The 20,265-nt window shown below is 38.6% G+C and overlaps 1 protein-coding gene across 1 annotated transcript; it reads right to left on the bottom strand.

Moving 5' to 3' along the window:
* Positions 1 to 486: 486 nt before the first annotated feature.
* LOC147007325 (fibronectin-like) lies at positions 487 to 20,255 on the bottom strand (the record flags this gene model as incomplete). Its single annotated transcript, XM_085867350.1, has 16 exons — positions 487 to 518; positions 617 to 883; positions 2,013 to 2,279; positions 3,409 to 3,675; positions 4,802 to 5,068; positions 6,199 to 6,465; positions 7,592 to 7,858; positions 8,989 to 9,255; positions 10,382 to 10,648; positions 11,778 to 12,044; positions 13,178 to 13,444; positions 14,570 to 14,836; positions 15,970 to 16,236; positions 17,367 to 17,633; positions 18,764 to 19,030; positions 20,162 to 20,255. Coding segments are annotated over 16 exons (3,864 nt in total), but the record flags the coding sequence as incomplete, so codon positions are not given.
* Positions 20,256 to 20,265: the final 10 nt, after the last annotated feature.

Here is a 20,265-nt window from a genome sequence, read left to right as displayed (position 1 = left end):
AGATTTTGGCAGTGAGATGTGAAAGGTCAGAAGTTATAACAGGAAAACAATGTCATACTTGAAAACAGCTGAAGATATTTCAATCAAACTTGGTGGAAGCGGGTGTCAACCTCCATCAATACATCCATCCATGATAGATGGTTTTTCATTAAAAGGTCAAGTGCCAGGGGACACATTTTAACTCCTGTTAATGTGATACCATTAGCGATGGAATTTGAACTAAACTCAGTACATGTACCATGATATATATGTACAGATTAGATATTGAGGTCTACTGGTCTTGAGGTTTGAGGTCAAAGTTAGAGTAATCAAAGAGTTAACATGGACTGGGTCATATCGGTCGAAGTCGTGACATCAAATTATCTCTCGTTTCCACATATTCAAATCAAATTGCTCACAAAACCTTCATGTGACCACTTTGTCCTCACTCTGAATGGTTTACATTTAAAAACGATATTTTATTCCAATGGAAAATGATTTCTTAATTCAAGGCCAGTTCTTGATCCAGTAACCGCTCTCTGAAAAATCCAACACCACAGGTCCACACTAAAGGGTGTAAGTCATTTCAAAACTTCTTACTTTTTCATGTTTACAATCAAGTATTCACGTAACCTACCCGTTGTAACAAGTATCACTGCAGCTTGGCTTTTTCTCTCATGGTAGAGTGATGACACAGACACCTTGTAGTCTGTTCCAGGTGAGAGGTTTGTAAAGGTGTAGTTTGTTTGCCCTATTGTTATATTTGTTCCCAATTCCATGTTCTTGGACAACAACACTTTATATTCATAATGGTCTTTGTTTGTATCTTCAGGGCTTGTCCAGGAGATGGAGAGAGTTGTTGAGTTTTGCATTGCAACACGGAGTTGGAGAGGAGGCGATGAATCTGTGAAGGAAAAAGAAAGAAGGAAAAGAAGGAGTTCACATTAACAAGTAGTTGTGGTCTTTGTTGTCCTTGAGCAATACTTTCAATACCATCACAACAACCACTTTATGAAACTGGTCTTGACATCCAAAAGTGCCATTTCTAACACCTTTTGCATGACCTCTTGCACAGATAATTCTTCAAGACATTCCTTGGTAGTTTTTGTCAATGGAGGAGTTATGTTTTTGGGTTGTTCATCCGTCTGTCCGTCCATCTGAACATGCATGCATGAATCCGTCCATGACAGGTTTTCTTTTTCGTGACAACCAAAGAACATCTGAAGGGATTTTAGTGAAACTTGGCACAAGTTTGTGTGGTGATGTAAACATTAATATGAGATAATGGGGTCAAGAGGTCAAATGTGAGAGGTGCCATTTGATGAAAAATTTGTGACCGCATTACATTGTGAACCCGTGATGGGGTTTTCATCAAACTTGGAACGCGTGTTTATTTTGATGTGATGGTAAACTGTTTAGATTTTGGCAGTGAGATGTGAAAGGTCAGAAGTTATAACAGGAAAACAATGTCATACTTGAAAACAGCTGAAGATATTTCAATCAAACTTGGTGGAAGCGGGTGTCAACCTCCATCAATACATCCATCCATGATAGATGGTTTTTCATTAAAAGGTCAAGTGTCAGGGGACACATTTTAACTCCTGTTAATGTGATACCATTAGCGATGGAATTTGAACTAAACTCAGTACCTGTACCATGATATATATGTACAGATTAGATATTGACGTCGACTGGTCTTGAGGTTTGAGGTCAAAGTTAGAGTAATCAAAGAGTTAACATGGACTGGGTCATATCAGTCGAAGTCGTGACATCAAATTATCTCTCGTTTCCACATATTCAAATCAAATTGCTCACAAAACCTTCATGTGACCACTTTGTCCTCACTCTGAATGGTTTACATTTAAAAACGATATTTTATTCCAATGGAAAATGATTTCTTAATTCAAGGCCAGTTCTTGATCCAGTAACCGCTCTCTGAAAAATCCAACACCACACGTCCACACTAAAGGGTGTAAGTCATTTAAAAACTTCTTACTTTTTCATGTTTACAATCAAGTATTCACGTAACCTACCCGTTGTAGCAAGTATCACTGCAGCTTGGCTTTTTCTCTCATGGTAGAGTGATGACACAGACACCTTGTCGTCTGTTCCAGGTGAGAGGTTTGTAAAGGTGTAGTTTGTTTGCCCTATTGTTATATTTGTTCCCAATTCCATGTTCTTGGACAACAACACTTTATATTCATAATGGTCTTTGTTTGTATCTTCAGGGCTTGTCCAGGAGATGGAGAGAGTTGTTGAGTTTTGCATTGCAACACGGAGTTGGAGAGGAGGCGATGGATCTGTGAAGGAAAAAGAAAGAAGGAAAAGAAGGAGTTCACATTAACAAGTAGTTGTGGTCTTTGTTGTCCTTGAGCAATACTTTCAATACCATCACAACAACCACTTTATGAAACTGGTCTTGACATCCAAAAGTGCCATTTCTAACACCTTTTGCATGACCTCTTGCACAGATAATTCTTCAAGACATTCCTTGGTAGTTTTTGTCAATGGAGGAGTTATGTTTTTGGGTTGTTCATCCGTCTGTCCGTCCATCTGAACGTGCATGCATGAATCCGTCCATGACAGGTTTTCTTTTTCATGACAACCAAAGAACATCTGAAGGGATTTTAGTGAAACTTGGCACAAGTTTGTGTGGTGATGTAAACATTAATATGAGATAATGGGGTCAAGAGGTCAAATGTGAGAGGTGCCATTTGATGAAAAATTTGTGACCGCATTACATTGTGAACCCGTGATGGGGTTTTCATCAAACTTGGAACGCGTGTTTATTTTGATGTGATGGTAAACTGTTTAGATTTTGGCAGTGAGATGTGAAAGGTCAGAAGTTATAACAGGAAAACAATGTCATACTTGAAAACAGCTGAAGATATTTCAATCAAACTTGGTGGAAGCGGGTGTCAACCTCCATCAATACATCCATCCATGATAGATGGTTTTTCATTAAAAGGTCAAGTGTCAGGGGACACATTTTAACTCCTGTTAATGTGATACCATTAGCGATGGAATTTGAACTAAACTCAGTACATGTACCATGATATATATGTACAGATTAGATATTGAGGTCTACTGGTCTTGAGGTTTGAGGTCAAAGTTAGAGTAATCAAAGAGTTAACATGGACTGGGTCATATCGGTCGAAGTCGTGACATCAAATTATCTCTCGTTTCCACATATTCAAATCAAATTGCTCACAAAACCTTCATGTGACCACTTTGTCCTCACTCTGAATGGTTTATATTTAAAAACGATATTTTATTCCAATGGAAAATGATTTCTTAATTCAAGGCCAGTTCTTGATCCAGTAACTGCTCTCTGAAAAATCCAACACCACACGTCCACACTAATGGGTGTAAGTCATTTCAAAACTTCTTACTTTTTCATGTTTACAATCAGGTATTCACGTAACCTACCCGTTGTAGCAAGTATCACTGCAGCTTGGCTTTTTCTCTCATGGTAGAGTGATGACACAGACACCTTGTAGTCTGTTCCAGGTGAGAGGTTTGTAAAGGTGTAGTTTGTTTGCCCTATTGTTATATTTGTTCCCAATTCCATGTTCTTGGACAACAACACTTTATATTCATAATGGTCTTTGTTTGTATCTTCAGGGCTTGTCCAGGAGATGGAGAGAGTTGTTGAGTTTTGCATTGCAACACGGAGTTGGAGAGGAGGCGATGGATCTGTGAAGGAAAAAGAAAGAAGGAAAAGGAGTTCACATTAACAAGTAGTTGTGGTCTTTGTTGTCCTTGAGCAATACTTTCAATACCATCACAACAACCACTTTATGAAACTGGTCTTGACATCCAAAAGTGCCATTTCTAACACCTTTTGCATGACCTCTTGCACAGATAATTCTTCAAGACATTCCTTGGTATTTTTTGTCAACGGAGGCGTTATGTTTTTGGGTTGTTCATCCGGCTGTCCGTCCATCTGAACATGCATGCATGAGTCCGTCCATGACAGGTTTTCTTTTTCGTGACAACCAAAGAACATCTGAAGGGATTTTAGTGAAACTTGGCACAAGTTTGTGTGGTGATGTAAACATTAATATGAGATAATGGGGTCAAGAGCTCAAATGTGAGAGGTGCCATTTGATGAAAAATTTGTGACCGCATTACATTGTGAACCCGTGATGGGGTTTTCACCAAACTTGGAACGCGCGTTTATTTTGATGTGATGGTAAACTGATTAGATTTTCGCAGTGAGATGTGAAAGGTCAGAAATTATAACAGGAAAAAAATGTGAGACTTGAAAACAGCTGAAGATATTTAAATCAAACTTGGTGGAAGTGGGTGTCAACCTCCATCAATACATCCATCCATGATAGATGGTTTTTCATTAAAAGGTCAAGTGCCAGGGGACACATTTTAACTCCTGTTAATGTGATACCATTAGCGATGGAATTTGAACTAAACTCAGTACATGTACCATGATATATATGTACAGATTAGATATTGAGGTCGACTGGTCTTGAGGTTTGAGGTCAAAGTTAGAGTAATCAAAGAGTTAACATGGACTGGGTCATATCGGTCGAAGTCGTGACATCAAATTATCTCTCGTTTCCACATATTCAAATCAAATTGCCCACAAAACCTTCATGTGACCACTTTGTCCTCACTCTGAATGGTTTACATTTAAAAACGATATTTTATTCCAATGGAAAATGATTTCTTAATTCAAGGCCAGTTCTTGATCCAGTAACCGCTCTCTGAAAAATCCAACACCACACGTCCACACTAAAGGGTGTAAGTCATTTCAAAACTTCTTACTTTTTCATGTTTACAATCAAGTATTCACGTAACCTACCCGTTGTAGCAAGTATCACTGCAGCTTGGCTTTTTCTCTCATGGTAGAGTGATGACACAGACACCTTGTAGTCTGTTCCAGGTGAGAGGTTTGTAAAGGTATAGTTTGTTTGCCCTATTGTTATATTTGTTCCCAATTCCATGTTCTTGGACAACAACACTTTATATTCATAATGGTCTTTGTTTGTATCTTCAGGGCTTGTCCAGGAGATGGAGAGAGTTGTTGAGTTTTGCATTGCAACACGGAGTTGGAGAGGAGGCGATGGATCTGTGAAGGAAAAAGAAAGAAGGAAAAGGAGTTCACATTAACAAGTAGTTGTGGTCGTTGTTGTCCTTGAGCAATACTTTCAATACCATCACAACAACCACTTTATGAAACTGGTCTTGACATCCAAAAGTGCCATTTCTAACACCTTTTGCATGACCTCTTGCACAGATAATTCTTCAAGACATTCCTTGGTAGTTTTTGTCAATGGAGGAGTTATGTTTTTGGGTTGTTCATCCGGCTGTCCGTCCATCTGAACGTGCATGCATGAGTCCGTCCATGACAGGTTTTCTTTTTCGTGACAACCAAAGAACATCTGAAGGGATTTTAGTGAAACTTGGCACAAGTTTGTGCGGTGATGTAAACATTAATTTATGAGATAATGGAGTCAAGAGGTCAAATGTCAGAGGTCCCATTTGATTAAAAATTTGTGACCGCATTACATTGTGAACCCGTGATGGGGTTTTCACCAAACTTGGAACGCGTGTTTATTTTGATGTGATGGTAAACTGTTTAGATTTTGGCAGTGAGATGTGAAAGGTCAGAAGTTATAACAGGAAAAAAATGTGATACTTGAAAACAGCTGAAGATATTTAAATCAAACTTGGTGGAAGTGGGTGTCAACCTCCATCAATACATCCATCCATAATAGATGGTTTTTCATTAAAAGGTCAAGTGCCAGGGGACACATTTTAACTCCTGTTAATGTGATACCATTAGCGATGGAATTTGAACTAAACTCAGTACCTGTACCATGATATATATATGTACAGATTAGATATTGAGGTCTACTGGTCTTGAGGTTTGAGGTCAAAGTTAGAGTAATCAAAGAGTTAACATGGACTGGGTCATATCGGTCGAAGTCGTGACATCAAATTATCTCTCGTTTCCACATATTCAAATCAAATTGCTCACAAAACCTTCATGTGACCACTTTGTCCTCACTCTGAATGGTTTATATTTAAAAACGATATTTTATTCCAATGGAAAATGATTTCTTAATTCAAGGCCAGTTCTTGATCCAGTAACTGCTCTCTGAAAAATCCAACACCACACGTCCACACTAATGGGTGTAAGTCATTTCAAAACTTCTTACTTTTTCATGTTTACAATCAGGTATTCACGTAACCTACCCGTTGTAGCAAGTATCACTGCAGCTTGGCTTTTTCTCTCATGGTAGAGTGATGACACAGACACCTTGTAGTCTGTTCCAGGTGAGAGGTTTGTAAAGGTGTAGTTTGTTTGCCCTATTGTTATATTTGTTCCCAATTCCATGTTCTTGGACAACAACACTTTATATTCATAATGGTCTTTGTTTGTATCTTCAGGGCTTGTCCAGGAGATGGAGAGAGTTGTTGAGTTTTGCATTGCAACACGGAGTTGGAGAGGAGGCGATGGATCTGTGAAGGAAAAAGAAAGAAGGAAAAGGAGTTCACATTAACAAGTAGTTGTGGTCTTTGTTGTCCTTGAGCAATACTTTCAATACCATCACAACAACCACTTTATGAAACTGGTCTTGACATCCAAAAGTGCCATTTCTAACACCTTTTGCATGACCTCTTGCACAGATAATTCTTCAAGACATTCCTTGGTATTTTTTGTCAACGGAGGCGTTATGTTTTTGGGTTGTTCATCCGGCTGTCCGTCCATCTGAACATGCATGCATGAGTCCGTCCATGACAGGTTTTCTTTTTCGTGACAACCAAAGAACATCTGAAGGGATTTTAGTGAAACTTGGCACAAGTTTGTGTGGTGATGTAAACATTAATATGAGATAATGGGGTCAAGAGCTCAAATGTGAGAGGTGCCATTTGATGAAAAATTTGTGACCGCATTACATTGTGAACCCGTGATGGGGTTTTCACCAAACTTGGAACGCGTGTTTATTTTGATGTGATGGTAAACTGATTAGATTTTCGCAGTGAGATGTGAAAGGTCAGAAATTATAACAGGAAAAAAATGTGAGACTTGAAAACAGCTGAAGATATTTAAATCAAACTTGGTGGAAGTGGGTGTCAACCTCCATCAATACATCCATCCATGATAGATGGTTTTTCATTAAAAGGTCAAGTGCCAGGGGACACATTTTTACTCCTGTTAATGTGATACCATTAGCGATGGAATTTGAACTAAACTCAGTACATGTACCATGATATATATGTACAGATTAGATATTGAGGTCGACTGGTCTTGAGGTTTGAGGTCAAAGTTAGAGTAATCAAAGAGTTAACATGGACTGGGTCATATCGGTCGAAGTCGTGACATCAAATTATCTCTCGTTTCCACATATTCAAATCAAATTGCTCACAAAACCTTCATGTGACCACTTTGTCCTCACTCTGAATGGTTTACATTTAAAAACGATATTTTATTCCAATGGAAAATGATTTCTTAATTCAAGGCCAGTTCTTGATCCAGTAACCGCTCTCTGAAAAATCCAACACCACACGTCCACACTAAAGGGTGTAAGTCATTTCAAAACTTCTTACTTTTTCATGTTTACAATCAAGTATTCACGTAACCTACCCGTTGTAGCAAGTATCACTGCAGCTTGGCTTTTTCTCTCATGGTAGAGTGATGACACAGACACCTTGTAGTCTGTTCCAGGTGAGAGGTTTGTAAAGGTATAGTTTGTTTGCCCTATTGTTATATTTGTTCCCAATTCCATGTTCTTGGACAACAACACTTTATATTCATAATGGTCTTTGTTTGTATCTTCAGGGCTTGTCCAGGAGATGGAGAGAGTTGTTGAGTTTTGCATTGCAACACGGAGTTGGAGAGGAGGCGATGGATCTGTGAAGGAAAAAGAAAGAAGGAAAAGGAGTTCACATTAACAAGTAGTTGTGGTCGTTGTTGTCCTTGAGCAATACTTTCAATACCATCACAACAACCACTTTATGAAACTGGTCTTGACATCCAAAAGTGCCATTTCTAACACCTTTTGCATGACCTCTTGCACAGATAATTCTTCAAGACATTCCTTGGTAGTTTTTGTCAATGGAGGAGTTATGTTTTTGGGTTGTTCATCCGGCTGTCCGTCCATCTGAACGTGCATGAATGAGTCCGTCCATGACAGGTTTTCTTTTTCGTGACAACCAAAGAACATCTGAAGGGATTTTAGTGAAACTTGGCACAAGTTTGTGCGGTGATGTAAACATTAATTTATGAGATAATGGAGTCAAGAGGTCAAATGTCAGAGGTCCCATTTGATTAAAAATTTGTGACCGCATTACATTGTGAACCCGTGATGGGGTTTTCACCAAACTTGGAACGCGTGTTTATTTTGATGTGATGGTAAACTGTTTAGATTTTGGCAGTGAGATGTGAAAGGTCAGAAGTTATAACAGGAAAAAAATGTGATAATTGAAAACAGCTGAAGATATTTAAATCAAACTTGGTGGAAGTGGGTGTCAACCTCCATCAATACATCCATCCATAATAGATGGTTTTTCATTAAAAGGTCAAGTGCCAGGGGACACATTTTAACTCCTGTTAATGTGATACCATTAGCGATGGAATTTGAACTAAACTCAGTACCTGTACCATGATATATATATGTACAGATTAGATATTGAGGTCTACTGGTCTTGAGGTTTGAGGTCAAAGTTAGAGTAATCAAAGAGTAAACATGGACTGGGTCATATCGGTCGAAGTCGTGACATCAAATTATCTCTCGTTTCCACATATTCAAATCAAATTGCTCACAAAACCTTCATGTGACCACTTTGTCCTCACTCTGAATGGTTTATATTTAAAAACGATATTTTATTCCAATGGAAAATGATTTCTTAATTCAAGGCCAGTTCTTGATCCAGTAACTGCTCTCTGAAAAATCCAACACCACACGTCCACACTAAAGGGTGTAAGTCATTTCAAAACTTCTTACTTTTTCATGTTTACAATCAAGTATTCACGTAACCTACCCGTTGTAGCAAGTATCACTGCAGCTTGGCTTTTTCTCTCATGGTAGAGTGATGACACAGACACCTTGTAGTCTGTTCCAGGTGAGAGGTTTGTAAAGGTGTAGTTTGTTTGCCCTATTGTTATATTTGTTCCCAATTCCATGTTCTTGGACAACAACACTTTATATTCATAATGGTCTTTGTTTGTATCTTCAGGGCTTGTCCAGGAGATGGAGAGAGTTGTTGAGTTTTGCATTGCAACACGGAGTTGGAGAGGAGGCGATGGATCTGTGAAGGAAAAAGAAAGAAGGAAAAGGAGTTCACATTAACAAGTAGTTGTGGTCTTTGTTGTCCTTGAGCAATACTTTCAATACCATCACAACAACCACTTTATGAAACTGGTCTTGACATCCAAAAGTGCCATTTCTAACACCTTTTGCATGACCTCTTGCACAGATAATTCTTCAAGACATTCCTTGGTATTTTTTGTCAACGGAGGCGTTATGTTTTTGGGTTGTTCATCCGGCTGTCCGTCCATCTGAACATGCATGCATGAGTCCGTCCATGACAGGTTTTCTTTTTCGTGACCACCAAAGAACATCTGAAGGGATTTTAGTGAAACTTGGCACAAGTTTGTGTGGTGATGTAAACATTAATATGAGATAATGGGGTCAAGAGGTCAAATGTGAGAGGTGCCATTTGATGAAAAATTTGTGACCGCATTACATTGTGAACCCGTGATGGGGTTTTCATCAAACTTGGAACGCGTGTTTATTTTGATGTGATGGTAAACTGTTTAGATTTTGGCAGTGAGATGTGAAAGGTCAGAAGTTATAACAGGAAAAACATGTGAGACTTGAAAACAGCTGAAGATATTTCAATCAAACTTGGTGGAAGTGGGTGTCAACCTCCATCAATACATCCATCCATGATAGATGGTTTTTCATTAAAAGGTCAAGTGCCAGGGGACACATTTTAACTCCTGTTAATGTGATACCATTAGCGATGGAATTTGAACTAAACTCAGTACATGTACCATGATATATATGTACAGATTAGATATTGAGGTCTACTGGTCTTGAGGTTTGAGGTCAAAGTTCGAGTAAGCAAAGAGTTAACATGGACTGGGTCATATCGGTCGAAGTCGTGACATCAAATTATCTCTCGTTTCCACATATTCAAATCAAATTGCTCACAAAACCTTCATGTGACCACTTTGTCCTCACTCTGAATGGTTTACATTTAAAAACTATATTTTATCCTAATGGAAAATGATTTCTTAATTCAAGGCCAGTTCTTGATCCAGTAACCGCTCTCTGAAAAATCCAACACCACAGGTCCACACTAAAGGGTGTAAGTCATTTCAAAACTTCTTACTTTTTCATGTTTACAATCAAGTATTCACGTAACCTACCCGTTGTAGCAAGTATCACTGCAGCTTGGCTTTTTCTCTCATGGTAGAGTGATGACACAGACACGTTGTAGTCTGTTCCAGGTGAGAGGTTTGTAAAGGTGTAGTTTGTTTGCCCTATTGTTATATTTGTTCCCAATTCCATGTTCTTGGACAACAACACTTTATATTCATAATGATCTTTGTTTGTATCTTCAGGGCTTGTCCAGGAGATGGAGAGAGTTGTTGAGTTTTGCCTTGCAACACGGAGTTGGAGAGGAGGCGATGGATCTGTGAAGGAAAAAGAAAGAAGGAAAAGAAGGAGTTCACATTAACAAGTAGTTGTGGTCTTTGTTGTTGTTGAGCAATACTTTCAATACCATCACAACAACCACTTTATGAAACTGGTCTTGACATCCAAAAGTGCCATTTCTAACACCTTTTGCATGACCTCTTGCACAGATAATTCTTCAAGACATTCCTTGGTATTTTTTGTCAACGGAGGCGTTATGTTTTTGGGTTGTTCATCCGGCTGTCCGTCCATCTGAACATGCATGCATGAGTCCGTCCATGACAGGTTTTCTTTTTCGTGACAACCAAAGAACATCTGAAGGGATTTTAGTGAAACTTGGCACAAGTTTGTGTGGTGATATAAACATTAATATGAGATAATGGGGTCAAGAGGTCAAATGTGAGAGGTGCCATTTGATGAAAAATTTGTGACCGCATTACATTGTGAACCCGTGATGGGGTTTTCACCAAACTTGGAACGCGTGTTTATTTTGATGTGATGGTAAACTGATTAGATTTTGGCAGTGAGATGTGAAAGGTCAGAAATTATAACAGGAAAAAAATGTGAGACTTGAAAACAGCTGAAGATATTTAAATCAAACTTGGTGGAAGTGGGTGTCAACCTCCATCAATACATCCATCCATGATAGATGGTTTTTCATTAAAAGGTCAAGTGCCAGGGGACACATTTTTACTCCTGTTAATGTGATACCATTAGCGATGGAATTTGAACTAAACTCAGTACATGTACCATGATATATATGTACAGATTAGATATTGACGTCGACTGGTCTTGAGGTTTGAGGTCAAAGTTAGAGTAAGCAAAGAGTTAATGTGGACGGAGGCATATCGGTCGATGTCGTGACATCAAATTATCTCTCGTTTCCACATATTCAAATCAAATTGTTCACAAAACCTTCATGTGACCACTTTGTCCTCACTCTGAATGGTTTACATTTAAAAACTATATTTTATCCCAATGGAAAATGATTTCTTAATTCAAGGCCAGTTCTTGATCCAGTAACCGCTCTCTGAAAAATCCAACACCACAGGTCCACACTAAAGGGTGGAAGTAATTTTAAAACTTCTTACTTTTTCATGTTTACAATCAAGTATTCACGTAACCTACCCGTTGTAGCAAGTATCACTGCAGCTTGGCTTTTTCTCTCATGGTAGAGTGATGACACAGACACGTTGTAGTCTGTTCCAGGTGAGAGGTTTGTAAAGGTGTAGTTTGTTTGCCCTATTGTTATATTTGTTCCCAATTCCATGTTCTTGGACAACAACACTTTATATTCATAATGATCTTTGTTTGTATCTTCAGGGCTTGTCCAGGAGATGGAGAGAGTTGTTGAGTTTTGCCTTGCAACACGGAGTTGGAGAGGAGGCGATGGATCTGTGAAGGAAAAAGAAAGAAGGAAAAGAAGGAGTTCACATTAACAAGTAGTTGTGGTCTTTGTTGTCCTTGAGCAATACTTTCAATACCATCACAACAACCACTTTATGAAACTGGTCTTGACATCCAAAAGTGCCATTTCTAACACCTTTTGCATGACCTCTTGCACAGATAATTCTTCAAGACATTCCTTGGTAGTTTTTGTCAATGGAGGAGTTATGTTTTTGGGTTGTTCATCTGTCTGTCCGTCCATCTGAACGTGCATGCATGAATCCGTCCATGACAGGTTTTCTTTTTCATGACAACCAAAGAACATCTGAAGGGATTTTAGTGAAACTTGGCACAAAAGTTTGTGTGGTGATGTAAACATTAATTTATGAGATAATGGGGTCAAGAGGTCAAATGTCAGAGGTCCCATTTGATGAAATATTTGTGACCGCATTTCATTGTGAACCCGTGATGGGGTTTTCATCAAACTTGGAACGCGTGTTTATTTTGATGTGATGGTAAACTGATTAGATTTTGGCAGTGAGATGTGAAAGGTCAGAGGTTATAACAGGAAAACAATGTCATACTTGAAAACAGCTGAAGATATTTCAATCAAACTTGGTGGAAGTGGGTGTCAACCTCCATCAATACATCCATCCATGATAGATGGTTTTTCATTAAAAGGTCAAGTGTCAGGGGACACATTTTAACTCCTGTTAATGTGATACCATTAGCAATGGAATTTGAACTAAACTCAGTACCTGTACCATGATATATATGTACAGATTAGATATTGAGGTCTACTGGTCTTGAGGTTTGAGGTCAAAGTTAGAGTAAGCAAAGAGTTAACATGGACTGGGTCATATCGGTCGAAGTCGTGACATCAAATTATCTCTCGTTTCCAAATATTCAAATCAAATTGCTCACAAAACCTTCATGTGACCACTTTGTCCTCACTCTGAATGGTTTACATTTAAAAACGATATTTTATTCCAATGGAAAATAATTTCTTAATTCAAGGCCAGTTCTTGATCCAGTAACCGCTCTCTGAAAAATCCAACACCACAGGTCCACACTAAAGGGTGTAAGTCATTTAAAAACTTCTTACTTTTTCATGTTTACAATCAAGTATTCACGTAACCTACCCGTTGTAGCAAGTATCACTGCAGCTTGGCTTTTTCTCTCATGGTAGAGTGATGACACAGACACGTTGTAGTCTGTTCCAGGTGAGAGGATTGTAAAGGTGTAGTTTGTTTGCCCTATTGTTATATTTGTTCCCAATTCCATGTTCTTGGACAACAACACTTTATATTCATAATGGTCTTTGTTTGTATCTTCAGGGCTTGTCCAGGAGATGGAGAGAGTAGTTGAGTTTTGCATTGCAACACGGAGTTGGAGAGGAGGCGATGGATCTGTGAAGGAAAAAGAAAGAAGGAAAAGGAGTTCACATTAACAAGTAGTTGTGGTCTTTGTTGTCCTTGAGCAATACTTTCAATACCATCACAACAACCACTTTATGAAACTGGTCTTGACATCCAAAAGTGCCATTTCTAACACCTTTTGCATGACCTCTTGCACAGATAATTCTTCAAGACATTCCTTGGTATTTTTTGTCAATGGAGGCGTTATGTTTTTGGGTTGTTCATCCGGCTGTCCATCCATCTGAACATGCATGCATGAGTCCGTCCATGATAGGTTTTCTTTTTCGTGACAACCAAAGAACATCTGAAGGGATTTTAGTGAAACTTGGCACAAGTTTGTGTGGTGATGTAAACATTAATATGAGATAATGGGGTCAAGAGGTCAAATGTGAGAGGTGCCATTTGATGAAAAATTTGTGACCGCATTACATTGTGAACCCGTGATGGGGTTTTCACCAAACTTGGAACGCGTGTTTATTTTGATGTGATGGTAAACTGATTAGATTTTGGCAGTGAGATGGAAAGGTCAGAAGTTATAACAGGAAAAAAATGTGAGACTTGAAAACAGCTGAAGATATTGAAATCAAACTTGGTGGAAGTGGGTGTCAACCTCCATCAATACATCCATCCATGATAGATGGTTTTTCATTAAAAGGTCAAGTGCCAGGGGACACATTTTTACTCCTGTTAATGTGATACCATTAGCGATGGAATTTGAACTAAACTCAGTACATGTACCATGATATATATGTACAGATTAGATATTGACGTCGACTGGTCTTGAGGTTTGAGGTCAAAGTTAGAGTAAGCAAAGAGTTAACATGGACTGGGTCATATCGGTCGATGTCGTGACATCAAATTATCTCTCGTTTCCACATATTCAAATCAAATTCTTCACAAAACCTTCATGTGACCACTTTGTCCTCACTCTGAATGGTTTACATTTAAAAACTATATTTTATCCCAATGGAAAATGATTTCTTAATTCAAGGCCAGTTCTTGATCCAGTAACCGCTCTCTGAAAAATCCAACACCACAGGTCCACACTAAAGGGTGGAAGTAATTTTAAAACTTCTTACTTTTTCATGTTTACAATCAAGTATTCACGTAACCTACCCGTTGTAGCAAGTATCACTGCAGCTTGGCTTTTTCTCTCATGGTAGAGAGATGACACAGACACGTTGTAGTCTGTTCCAGGTGAGAGGTTTGTAAAGGTGTAGTTTGTTTGCCCTATTGTTATATTTGTTCCCAATTCCATGTTCTTGGACAACAACACTTTATATTCATAATGATCTTTGTTTGTATCTTCAGGGCTTGTCCAGGAGATGGAGAGAGTTGTTGAGTTTTGCCTTGCAACACGGAGTTGGAGAGGAGGCGATGGATCTGTGAAGGAAAAAGAAAGAAGGAAAAGAAGGAGTTCACATTAACAAGTAGTTGTGGTCTTTGTTGTCCTTGAGCAATACTTTCAATACCATCACAACAACCACTTTATGAAACTGGTCTTGACATCCAAAAGTGCCATTTCTAACACCTTTTGCATGACCTCTTGCACAGATAATTCTTCAAGACATTCCTTGGTAGTTTTTGTCAATGGAGGAGTTATGTTTTTGGGTTGTTCATCTGTCTGTCCGTCCATCTGAACGTGCATGCATGAATCCGTCCATGACAGGTTTTCTTTTTCATGACAACCAAAGAACAACTGAAGGGATTTTAGTGAAACTTGGCACAAAAGTTTGTGTGGTGATGTAAACATTAATTTATGAGATAATGGGGTCAAGAGGTCAAATGTCAGAGGTCCCATTTGATGAAATATTTGTGACCGCATTTCATTGTGAACCCGTGATGGGGTTTTCATCAAACTTGGAACGCGTGTTTATTTTGATGTGATGGTAAACTGATTAGATTTTGGCAGTGAGATGTGAAAGGTCAGAGGTTATAACAGGAAAACAATGTCATACTTGAAAACAGCTGAAGATATTTCAATCAAACTTGGTGGAAGTGGGTGTCAACCTCCATCAATACATCCATCCATGATAGATGGTTTTTCATTAAAAGGTCAAGTGTCAGGGGACACATTTTAACTCCTGTTAATGTGATACCATTAGCAATGGAATTTGAACTAAACTCAGTACCTGTACCATGATATATATGTACAGATTAGATATTGAGGTCTACTGGTCTTGAGGTTTGAGGTCAAAGTTAGAGTAAGCAAAGAGTTAACATGGACTGGGTCATATCGGTCGAAGTTGTGACATCAAATTATCTCTCGTTTCCAAATATTCAAATCAAATTGCTCACAAAACCTTCATGTGACCACTTTGTCCTCACTCTGAATGGTTTACATTTAAAAACGATATTTTATTCCAATGGAAAATAATTTCTTAATTCAAGGCCAGTTCTTGATCCAGTAACCGCTCTCTGAAAAATCCAACACCACAGGTCCACACTAAAGGGTGTAAGTCATTTAAAAACTTATTACTTTTTCATGTTTACAATCAAGTATTCACGTAACCTACCCGTTGTAGCAAGTATCACTGCAGCTTGGCTTTTTCTCTCATGGTAGAGAGATGACACAGACACGTTGTAGTCTGTTCCAGGTGAGAGGTTTGTAAAGGTGTAGTTTGTTTGCCCTATTGTTATATTTGTTCCCAATTCCATGTTCTTGGACAACAACACTTTATATTCATAATGATCTTTGTTTGTATCTTCAGGGCTTGTCCAGGAGATGGAGAGAGTTGTTGAGTTTTGCCTTGCAACACGGAGTTGGAGAGGAGGCGATGGATCTGTGAAGGAAAAAGAAAGAAGGAAAAGAAGGAGTTCACATTAACAAGTAGTTGTGGTCTTTGTTGTCCTTGAGCAATACTTTCAATACCATCACAACAACCACTTTATGAAACTGGTCTTGACATCCAAAAGTGCCATTTCTAACACCTTTTGCATGACCTCTTGCACAGATAATTCTTCAAGACATTCCTTGGTAGTTTTTGTCAATGGAGGAGTTATGTTTTTGGGTTGTTCATCTGTCTGTCCGTCCATCTGAACGTGCATGCATGAATCCGTCCATGACAGGTTTTCTTTTTCATGACAACCAAAGAACATCTGAAGGGATTTTAGTGAAACTTGGCACAAGTTTGTGTGGTGATGTAAACATTAATTTATGAGATAATGGGGTCAAGAGGTCAAATGTCAGAGGTCCCATTTGATGAAAAACTTGTGACCGCATTTCATTGTGAACCCGTGATGGGGTTTTCACAAACTTGGAACGCGTGTTTATTTTGATGTGATGGTAAACTGATTAGATTTTGGCAGTGAGATGTGAAAGGTCAGAGGTTATAACAGGAAAACAATGTCATACTTGAAAACAGCTGAAGATATTTCAATCAAACTTGGTGGAAGTGGGTGTCAACCTCCATCAATACATCCATCCATGATAGATGGTTTTTCATTAAAAGTTCAAGTGTCAGGGGACACATTTTAACTCCTGTTAATGTGATACCATAAGCGATGGAATTTGAACTAAACTCAGTACCTGTACCATGATATATATGTACAGATTAGATATTGAGGTCTACTGGTCTTGAGGTTTGAGGTCAAAGTTAGAGTAAGCAAAGAGTTAACATGGACTGGGTCATATCGGTCGAAGTCGTGACATCAAATTATCTCTCGTTTCCACATATTCAAATCAAATTGCTCACAAAACCTTCATGTGACCACTTTGTCCTCACTCTGAATGGTTTACATTTAAAAACGATATTTTATTCCAATGGAAAATAATTTCTTAATTCAAGGCCAGTTCTTGATCCAGTAACCGCTCTCTGAAAAATCCAACACCACAGGTCCACACTAAAGGGTGTAAGTCATTTCAAAACTTCTTACTTTTTCATGTTTACAATCAAGTATTCACGTAACCTACCCGTTGTAGCAAGTATCACTGCAGCTTGGCTTTTTCTCTCATGGTGGAGTGATGACACAGACACCTTGTAGTCTGTTCCAGGTGAGAGGTTTGTAAAGGTGTAGTTTGTTTGCCCTATTGTTATATTTGTTCCCAATTCCATGTTCTTGGACAACAACACTTTATATTCATAATGATCTTTGTTTGTATCTTCAGGGCTTGTCCAGGAGATGGAGAGAGTTGTTGAGTTTTGCCTTGCAACACGGAGTTGGAGAGGAGGCGATGGATCTGTGAAGGAAAAAGAAAGAAGGAAAAGAAGGAGTTCACATTAACAAGTAGTTGTGGTCTTTGTTGTCCTTGAGCAATACTTTCAATACCATCACAACAACCACTTTATGAAACTGGTCTTGACATGCAAAAGTGCCATTTCTAACACCTTTTGCATGACCTCTTGCACAGATAATTCTTCAAGACATTCCTTGATAGTTTTTGTCAATGGAGGAGTTATGTTTTTGGGTTGTTCATCTGTCTGTCCATCCATCTGAACGTGCATGCATGAATCCGTCCATGACAGGTTTTCTTTTTCATGACAACCAAAGAACATCTGAAGGGATTTTAGTGAAACTTGGCACAAGTTTGTGTGGTGATGTAAACATTAATTTATGAGATAATGGGGTCAAGAGGTCAAATGTCAGAGGTCCCATTTGATGAAAAACTTGTGACCGCATTTCATTGTGAACCCGTGATGGGGTTTTCACAAACTTGGAACGCGTGTTTATTTTGATGTGATGGTAAACTGATTAGATTTTGGCAGTGAGATGTGAAAGGTCAGAGGTTATAACAGGAAAACAATGTCATACTTGAAAACAGCTGAAGATATTTCAATCAAACTTGGTGGAAGTGGGTGTCAACCTCCATCAATACATCCATCCATGATAGATGGTTTTTCATTAAAAGTTCAAGTGTCAGCGGACACATTTTAACTCCTGTTAATGTGATACCATAAGCGATGGAATTTGAACTAAACTCAGTACCTGTACCATGATATATATGTACAGATTAGATATTGAGGTCTACTGGTCTTGAGGTTTGAGGTCAAAGTTAGAGTAAGCAAAGAGTTAACATGGACTGGGTCATATCGGTCGAAGTCGTGACATCAAATTATCTCTCGTTTCCACATATTCAAATCAAATTGCTCACAAAACCTTCATGTGACCACTTTGTCCTCACTCTGAATGGTTTACATTTAAAAACGATATTTTATTCCAATGGAAAATAATTTCTTCATTCAAGGCCAGTTCTTGATCCAGTAACCGCTCTCTGAAAAATCCAACACCACAGGTCCACACTAAAGGGTGTAAGTCATTTCAAAACTTCTTACTTTTTCATGTTTACAATCAAGTATTCACGTAACCTACCCGTTGTAGCAAGTATCACTGCAGCTTGGCTTTTTCTCTCATGGTGGAGTGATGACACAGACACCTTGTAGTCTGTTCCAGGTGAGAGGTTTGTAAAGGTGTAGTTTGTTTGCCCTATTGTTATATTTGTTCCCAATTCCATGTTCTTGGACAACAACACTTTATATTCATAATGATCTTTGTTTGTATCTTCAGGGCTTGTCCAGGAGATGGAGAGAGTTGTTGAGTTTTGCCTTGCAACACGGAGTTGGAGAGGAGGCGATGGATCTGTGAAGGAAAAAGAAAGAAGGAAAAGAAGGAGTTCACATTAACAAGTAGTTGTGGTCTTTGTTGTCCTTGAGCAATACTTTCAATACCATCACAACAACCACTTTATGAAACTGGTCTTGACATCCAAAAGTGCCATTTCTAACACCTTTTGCATGACCTCTTGCACAGATAATTCTTCAAGACATTCCTTGGTATTTTTTGTCAATGGAGGCGTTATGTTTTTGGGTTGTTCATCCGGCTGTCCGTCCATCTGAATGTGCATGCATGAGTCCGTCCATGACAGGTTTTCTTTTTCATGACAACCAAAGAACATCTGAAGGGATTTTAGTGAAACTTGGCACAAGTTTGTGTGGTGATGTAAACATTAATATATGAGATAATGGGGTCAAGAGGTCAAATGTCAGAGGTGCCATTTGATGAAAAATTTGTGACCGCATTACATTGTGAACCCGTGATGGGGTTTTCACCAAACTTGGAACGCGTGTTTATTTTGATGTGATGGTAAACTGATTAGATTTTGGCAGTGAGATGTGAAAGGTCAGAAGTTATAACAGGAAAAAAATGTGAGACTTGAAAACAGCTGAAGATATTTAAATCAAACTTGGTGGAAGTGGGTGTCAACCTCCATCAATACATCCATCCATGATAGATGGTTTTTCATTAAAAGGTCAAGTGCCAGGGGACACATTTTTACTCCTGTTAATGTGATACCATTAGCGATGGAATTTGAACTAAACTCAGTACATGTACCATGATATATATGTACAGATTAGATATTGAGGTCTACTGGTCTTGAGGTTTGAGGTCAAAGTTAGAGTAAGCAAAGAGTTAACATGGACTGGGTCATATCGGTCGATGTCGTGACATCAAATTATCTCTCGTTTCCACATATTCAAATCAAATTGTTCACAAAACCTTCATGTGACCACTTTGTCCTCACTCTGAATGGTTTACATTTAAAAACTATATTTTATCCCAATGGAAAATGATTTCTTAATTCAAGGCCAGTTCTTGATCCAGTAACCGCTCTCTGAAAAATCCAACACCACAGGTCCACACTAAAGGGTGTAAGTAATTCAAAAACTTCTTACTTTTTCATGTTTACAATCAAGTATTCACGTAACCTACCCGTTGTAGCAAGTATCACTGCAGCTTGGCTTTTTCTCTCATGGTAGAGAGATGACACAGACACGTTGTAGTCTGTTCCAGGTGAGAGGTTTGTAAAGGTGTAG

Source organism: Eptatretus burgeri, unplaced genomic scaffold (assembly GCF_056783735.1).
Source record: "Eptatretus burgeri isolate ZD-2024b unplaced genomic scaffold, Ebu_testis_v1 Ebu_testis_scaffold_307, whole genome shotgun sequence".
In the NCBI taxonomy this organism is placed as follows: Eukaryota; Metazoa; Chordata; class Myxini; order Myxiniformes; family Myxinidae; genus Eptatretus; species Eptatretus burgeri.
Note: the sequence above shows the minus strand (reverse complement) of the source record. Positions and strands in the feature narration are given on the sequence as shown.